Below are 8,529 nucleotides of genomic sequence, written 5' to 3' on the forward strand. Positions count from 1 at the left end.
AATTAGAAAATAGCGTGGCTATCATTTCATCCCCGTTCAGAATTAACGAGAACTGCGTGTAAATTGTGACTTGGACTTTCTAAAAACGAACCATAGCAAGCAAACCTAAAGAAATTATTGCTATTTACGTTTCTACCATTTCTAAAAAATCGATTATAGATCCGCAACAATGCTGCCTCTAAAATCATTGTCTCAACAGCGTCATGGTGGGAACAGTACAATCAGACGTAAATGCTAAAAAATTTAGCCATCTCTGCAAATGAAAGGCATACGTCAAAACCTCACCTAAACTTGAACCCCCCACCCCACCCCCCATTCCCCCCAAAAGATACTGATTGTTTCTTCTTTTTTTTTTATCAAAAATGAAAAGTCCATTTATATTACAAGAAAGTTGGAAAATCACGTCATTTAAGTCACGGTTTGTTGATACTGTAACAGCCGCAGCAGAGCTTGTTGTTGCATTATGTGACGACTATTCAGTACACTGTTTTTCTCTGTTGTAGAAATGACTCTCTGATTTATTGCAGCTCTTCTCTTTTCCTCTACTTTTTTCTGCTCGCCTCTTTTTTTTTCTTCTTTAAATATTGGTTTACTTTTCGTATATATGTAACCCATTTAACATTCTATAAGACAGGTGTAATTGGTGGAATTTCCATTTATTTACAGTCTTAACCTATCGTCACTGTGTAAAGACTATTCATAAACAACTATCCAGACAGTACAGTTACTTTTTTCATTACCATCAAAAATCTCCATTAATTGACTGAAACAAGAAGACACAGAAGAAGATGAAGAAGGAGGAGGAGGAGGAGGAGAAAAAGATTCTTTTTACATTGTTTTTGTTGTTGTCCCTGTTGGAATAATATAGTCACAGTGAAACATTTTTCATCACCATCAGAATCACCATCACGAGACTGAAAGAAGAAGAAGAGGAATAGGAGGAGGAGGAGGAGGAGGAGGAAGGGAAAGAAGAAGGGTTTTACATTTTGTTGTGACCTCTGTTGTAATAATATGGTTACATTGAAAACATTTTCATCACCATTTGAATCACTAGACTGAAAGGAGGAGGAGGAGGAGAATTTTGCATTTTGTTGTTACCTCTGTTGTAATAATATACTTGCAGCGAAGCTTGTGTGTGTGTGTGTGTGTGTGTGTCTGTGTGTCCGTGGTAAACTTAACATCGCCATTTTCTCTGCAAATACTTTGTCAGTTGACACCAAATTAGGCATAAAAATAGGAAAAATTCAGTTCTTTCCAGTCATCTTGTTTAAAACAATATTGCACCTCTGGGATGGGCACAAAAAGAATTTTTTTAAAAGAAGTCAACTTATATGCAAACTGAATTTACTGTGGGTTTTGGGGGGTTTTTTTGTGGGTTTTTTTATTCTCTAAACTTGGCACTTTGATCTGATATTCTGACAGAACAAGAGCAATCATTTTTATCATTTTTTAGTTCAAACAGGAACTTCTTTTGCAAAGCATGGAAGTTATATTTCTGGTGCATGTCTTTGGTGCAGATAGTAAAAAAGGGAAATTAATATGTAATTAATGCTATGGGGTAATTTGCTTTAAACTGATTTCTCATCTTACACATTACATTTTGAAATTATTCTCAATACATAAAAAGCTTGTGTGCTTTACTCTCAGTGTACTGGGCTTTCACTATGTTCATTCGCCCAAGTGGTCTTTTTCGGAAAATATTAAAATCAATACTACGAGTGGACTTTACAGATCTATTGGCTGAGCCCTGAAGGTCATGGACAAAAATCAATTGCGTACACATATTTATACATATTCAAAGCGCGTGCTCATATTCCTCGCGAACGCGAAGGATGCCATTTTGTTTCAAGTTGTTGACCTGCCCGTTCAATCCTATATTCAATCGACAATACACGATAACATGTGATGGAAAGTTGGAGAAGGAGACCGTTAAATATTTATTCACAGAAAGATTTGTGAACGCCTCATCACTTACTGGATTATGCCCCAAACTGCCATAAAAATATCCACAAAATCAGTCGCAATTCACAGTTTAAAATAATAAACCATGAGAGTTAATACCCTTGATGAAACGTAAAAATTTCCAGTCTTGACTTTTCTCAAAATAAAACCCTTTTCACTTCATACGACGTTTAGAAGTACTTGTACTTGGCTCTACATGTTATTAGTTTAACAAAATACTCAATTTTCATATCAACTTTAAAACTATAAAACTAGAATGAACATGAAAGAGAAATTGAATCAACCGTGTCATACATTCCCGGCAGGTGTAACTAAACTTGTACATTTGTCTAGATCCAGAGAAAACGGCAAAATGTTGCAGTGTGACTGCGGCGATAGCCACGTCTCCTTTACCGGGAACTTAAAAAGCATTTTTTAATTGCCCTTAACGATTTTTTTTGGATGCCCAAGATACACCAGAATAATATGATTTAAACAGCGTTCTCACTACGAATACCGCAATCGATTTATCGCCCTTTAAAAAAGCATGTTTAAATATTAAATTTTAGAACGTCAGTTAAGGAGCCACGATAGTGTAATGGGTAAGACCGTTTCTTCTCACCCGAACACGCGGGGTTCGAATCTGCCGTCAGGACTTTTTTTTTTAACCCGAAACTTTATAACAAATACAGAACACATTTTAACGATTAGATTTTTTTAAAGTGTATCACAAGTGAGTCTTGAAGGCCTTGCCTCTCTTGTTTGATATGTGTTAGTGAGCTCACAACAAAGCACTCGCCTCTGTTTCCTCTTCCACAGACAACATCAAAGGAGTGTATAACCAACAGAGTGAAGCACACAATGATCGCATTTTTACATATATAGACACCTCCTGGTAAATTGTGGCCTGGAGTAAACTGACCAAACATAAACGAAATAGACATGCCAACAGGCCTACTTAAAGAGAGACAGAGACAGAGAGACAGAGACAGAGAGAGAGAGAGGGAGAGACAGACAGACATAGAGAAAGAAAAAAAAAATTGAGCAACTGAACAGCTTATTAAACGAGCGCAGCTAAACAACAGTTTTTTGGGTTTTTTTTTTAAGAACGTAGAGTTGAAGGGAGCGCGGTGGCCGAGTGGGTCAGAAAACTGGACGTCGTGCAAGACTGTGAGAACGGAGGCTTGAATCCCGGCAGGTCCTGGTAAAGTCATCAAAGGTGAAGTGTTTCCCTGTCTCCAATGTCAGCATAAAAGCTGCCAGCACACCACACTGACACCACTGCTTTCATGTGCACCAGCATGCACAATATGTAGTTCAACATCCAGCAACTTATGCTGGCATTCATCAACTCACCAAAACAAAGTGTGGCTGCCCATGTCACGGGGCCGGGGTTGGGGGGGAGGGAAGTGGGGGGCGGTAGGGAGGGGGGAGTTGGGGGTGGTGGGGGGGGGGGCGGAAACCATCGCACACAGTAAACGCACTCTCAGAATCGGGTGAACATGAGAGTGGTAGCGTGCAAACGAACGAATGAACGACGACGAAAAAGAAGAAGAAGAAGAAGAAGCAGGAGCAGGAGGAGGAGAAGAAGAAGCAGGAGGAGGAGGAGGAGGAGAAGAAGAAGAAGAAGAAGCAGGAGGAGGACGAGGAGAAGAAGAAGCAGAACGGATGTATGTATGTCGTCTCATTCCAAACATCCCACCACACGCTGCTGTATTACGCCTGCCCAAGTAAAGACCCGAACCCCTCCCACCCACACACCCCACCCCCACACCCCCAAACCCCCGCACCCCCAAACCCCAAGCTGACGACATCACAGTCCTCCGGTCAGCAACATCTGCACAGCTGCACAGTGCCGACAGGGACCTGACAGGGGTTCACCAATCCAGCCGTCTACTGAGGCACCATGGCGGACTCCATCCCCGCTGTTGCTGCCGTGGTCACCGGAGGCACGTCCGTACAGGTTGCCGGCACCCTCCCCGTATCAAGAGGCCCTGCCTGCCGCGCTGGCGGCGGAGGAGGAGGAGGTTGTTGTTGCTGTTGGTGTTGGTGCTGGGGGGGAGGAGGAGGAGGAGGAGGAGGGGGAGGTTGTTGTTGGTGTTGTCGGAGGGGAGGAGGAGGAGGAGGAGGATCAGTCGGCGGGTGGGACGCCATCATAGCTTCCGTGTAGCTGGGCGGAGGGGGCCCGTAGCAGCCCGCCCCCGTCCCTACCCCCACCACAGCCCCCCCGCCAGCCCCCGGCTGCACCACCGTGGTACTACTACTGGTGTTCTGCTGCAGTACGGCCAGGTAGGACGGCGGAGCCTCGCCGTACGGCGAAAAGGCCATGTTGGTGCTCCCCCCTACGCCTCCTCCCAACGGCGGTGCTGAGGGGAAGAGGGCGTGGTGGTGATGGTGGTGGTGGCTGGAGGTGGTGGTCGTGGAAGACACCATGAACACTCCGCCGTTGTTGTTGTTGTTGTTGCCGCTGCTGTTGTTGTTGTAGTGGTGCTGGAGGAGGGCGTCGGCGGAAGGAAGAGGGGCGGAGGGTGGGTGCTGGGGGTGGTAGGGTCGGACCTCCAGACGCCGGCCGCCGCCCCCGGCGGGGTAGTGCCTGCCCAGGTAGTATCGGGCCAGGGCGAAGAGCACGAAGAGCAGCACCAGCGCCCCGGACAGGCCGCCGACCAGCGCCGCCACGCTGAAGCCTGGCCAGCTGTAGCGGCTGCCGCTGCTTCCAGTGCTGCCGGTGGCGGTGGTGGTGGTGGTGGTGCGGGTGGTGGTGTCCCTGAAGGCTGTTCGGAAAGCAGAGGCAACGGGTAGAATGATTATGATGATGATGGTGGTAATAATGGTGGTGGTGGAGGTGGTGGTTGCGTTAAAAGTCAGGGCAAAGGTAGAATGATGATGATGATGGTGATGGTGATGATGATGATGGTGGTGGTGGTGGTGCTGTTCGTGGTGGTGGTGTTAAAGAAAAACAAAGCAACAGGTAGAATGATGATGATGGTGATGATGATGGTGATGATGATGATGATGATGATGATGGTGGTGGTGGTGGTGGTGGTGTTAAAGAAAAACAAAGCAACAGGTAGAATGATGATGATGATGATGATGATGGTGATGATGATGATGATGATGATGATGGTGGTGGTGGTTGTGGTGCTGTTCGTGGTGGTGGTGTTAAAGAAAAACAAAGCAACAGGTAGAATGATGATGATGGTGATGATGATGGTGATGATGATGATGATGATGATGATGATGGTGGTGGTGGTGGTGGTGGTGTTAAAGAAAAACAAAGCAACAGGTAGAATGATGATGATGATGATGATGGTGATGATGGTGGTGGTGGTGGTTACGTTAAAAATCAGGGCAACAGGTAGAATGATGATGATGATGATGGTGATGATAATGATGGTGCTGGTGGTGTTGGTGGTTGTGGTGTTAAAGAAAAACAAAGCAACAGGTAGAATGATGGTGATGATGATGATGGTGATGACGATGTTGGTGGTGGTAGTGGTGGTGTTGGTGGTGGTGGTGTTAAAGAAAAACAAAATAACAGGTAGAATGATGATGATGATGGTGATGATGATAGCGATGATGACGACGACGACGTTAAAAACCATGGCAACATGCAGAGTGATGTTGATGATTGTGGTGGTGTTGTTGTTGTTGCTGCTGCTGCTGATGATGATGATAATGATGACGACGACGACGACGATGACGACGTTATAAACCTGGGCAACAGGCAGAATAATGCTGATGGTGACTGTGGTGGTGGTGGTGGTTATTTCAGAAACCAGGGAAACAAGCAGAATGGTAATAAGTAGAATGATGATGATGATGATGATGATGATGATGATGATGGCGTTAGAAAGCAGGACAACAGGAAGACTGATGTTGATGATGGTGGTGGTGGGGGTGGTGATGATAATGATAATGGTGATCATGATGGTGATGATGGTGTGGTGGTTGTGATGATGGTGATGGTGGTGGTGGCGATGATAATGATGAGGGTGAGGAGGAGGAGGAGGAGCATTATGATGATTTGTATGATGATGATTATGACGATTAACATTACGAGATGAAGAAGGGAGGAGGAGGTATAGTTCAGTGAAGTTTATAGCTGTAAGGTTGTGCATTTTCATTTTCACGCACACAAAGACTTAGTTTAACATTTGCATGGCTGCAAATCATCCGAGGCAGACCGACAAAGAGACAGACAGACAGACAGACAGAGGGAGGTGGAGGGAGGGGGGAGGGCAGGAGGGAGGTGAAGAGAGAAAAAGAGGGAGAGAGACATAGACTGAGACAGAAACAGAGAGTGGTAGAAATGTCAAAACAACAAAGTAAAAACGATTGCTCTTGTTGAGACCAACGTCTAGTTGTGAACAGACGTTAAATCAGGAACAACAACAACAACAACGTGCACACTTACGCCAGTCAAAAGGGCCGGGTGTCACAGTGGTTGGGACCTCTGAAGGCCTGATGGCGGAGTACTCCAATTCAAATCCGTCTGCATTGACGTTGAAGTCCGAGGTAAACTCCAAGTACATGTAGTTACCACTGCTGTAGAAATCCTTCACCGCATCGTTACAGATTTTGCTGATTTCGTTATGATACACGGTTTCTGAAAAAAAGAAAGAAAATAAATAACTGGATACATGAATATAAACAAGAGAGGCAAGGCCTTCAAGACTCACTAGTGATACACTTTAAAAAAAAGTTCCAAGCTTTTTATGTATTGAGTATAATTTCAAAATGAAATGTTTAAGATGAGAAAGATCAGTTTAAAGCAAATTAACTCCCCTAGCATTACAGAGTAATTTCCCTTTTTTACTATCTGCACCAAAACGTTCGCAAAATAAATAAAACTTCCATGCTTCGCAAAAGAAGTTCCTGTTTGAACAAAAAATGATAATAATGACTGCTCTAGCTGTTGGGTCAGAATATCAGATCAAAGTGCCAAGTTTAGAGAATACAAAAAATATAAATATAACAGTAAATGCAGTTTGCATATAATTAGGCTTCATTCTTTATTTTTTGTGTGCCCATCCCAGAGGCGCAATATTGTTTTAAACAAGATGACTGGAAAGAACTGAATTTTTCCTATTTTTATGCTAAATTTGGTGTCAACTGATAAAGTAGTTGCAGAGAAAATGTCAATGTTAAAGTTTACCACGGACACACACACACACACACACACACACACAGACAACCGAACACCGGGTTAAAACATAGACTCACTTTGTTTACACAAGTGAGTCAAAAAGAATATAAAAAAGGACAAGAATGATGTAAATCTACGCATATTTCATAATCAAATATTAGATATAAATTTCTACACATACCGGTATGGAATCTCTGAACATTAATTTTGGCAACCATGAACCACAAAATGTCATTGATCCTTTTTCTTCTTTCTTTTTGATGACATGTCCTTGTGTGCAAGATTTCCGTTTTCTGTTGTTGTTGGGTTGGGGTTTTTTTAACTCGTGTATTGTATTGCTTTACTAGTGTTACTATAAAACTGAAAATGAATAACAGAACAATAAAACAGGTATGTATGTGAGCATGCTTACAGACAGTGTCAATACGAGATTTTCAAACAAAGCTAAATAAAAAAAAAATTTTAAAATCCCCTTTCAAGCAGTTCTACATATACAGCACTCCATTCTTTATCTGTATCAACATTTATTTATTCCGTGTGTGTGTGTGTGTGTGACTGAAACGCTTTGGGACGTTTGAAAAACTTCTTCTTCTATCATTATTATCATCATTATCATTTTCATCATCATCATCATCATTATCATCATCATCATCATTATAATTACTCTTCTTATCATTACTATCACTTTTCTTCTTCATATCATTACTAGTAGTAGTAGTAGTAGTAGGATCATTATTATTACTATTACCATCATCATTATCATCATTAGCCTGGTTCTTCTTCTTCTTCTTCTTCTTCTTTCTCTTCTTCCTTCTTCTTAGTATTCTCATTATTATTAGTAGTAGTATCATTATAATTAGTAGTAGTAGTAGTATTGTCATCATGATTATTATCATTATCATCAATAATTACGATGATCATCATCATTCTCCTTCTTCTTCTTCTTATTATTATTATTATCATTGTCATCAATATCATCATCATCATCATTCTTCTTCTTATTATTATTATTATTTATTATTATTATTATTATTATTATTATTATTATCACCATTAATATCATCATCATCATTACTCATAACTGCTCAGCGCAGGGCGGAGAGGGAGGGGTGGGGAGGAGACTTACGGCCGTCGTGGAAGGTGAGCGAATCGTAGGAGCACTCGTAGGACCACTCCACGTCGATCCAGGCCACGTGCACGTGCACCACGTAGCCAGGGTCCGCGTGCACCAGCCAGCGACAGCGAGCGTTGCTGTGACAACAGCACGTGACATTCATGAATTTGTATTGCAGTGCTTTTTTGTTTGTTTGTTTGTTTCACTGCTTGGTTTTGGTGGACAAGTGACAGTGTGTGTGTGTGTGTGTGTGTGTGTGTGTGTGTGTGTGTGTGTCCATGTGTGATTGATGTGGATTATTCGTAGCAGTTTACATCTCGGTCAGAGG

The 8,529-nt window shown here is 42.6% G+C and overlaps 1 protein-coding gene across 1 annotated transcript in view; it reads right to left on the reverse strand.

The window, feature by feature from the left end:
• Positions 1-3,755: 3,755 nt before the first annotated feature.
• The window catches only part of LOC143296499 (uncharacterized), an 8,663-nt gene continuing 3,889 nt past the window's right edge, over positions 3,756-8,529 (reverse strand). Inside the window, exons 3-5 of the mRNA XM_076608468.1 lie at positions 8,214-8,338; positions 6,356-6,547; positions 3,756-4,712 (exon numbers count right to left, since the gene is read on the reverse strand). Of these exons, the coding sequence (XP_076464583.1) occupies positions 3,835-4,712; positions 6,356-6,547; positions 8,214-8,338 (1,195 nt within the window). The 3' untranslated portion in view covers positions 3,756-3,834. The remainder of the gene's footprint in view (positions 4,713-6,355; positions 6,548-8,213; positions 8,339-8,529) is intronic.

Source organism: Babylonia areolata, chromosome 21, assembly GCF_041734735.1.
Source record: "Babylonia areolata isolate BAREFJ2019XMU chromosome 21, ASM4173473v1, whole genome shotgun sequence".
Classification (NCBI taxonomy): Eukaryota; Metazoa; Mollusca; class Gastropoda; order Neogastropoda; family Buccinidae; genus Babylonia; species Babylonia areolata.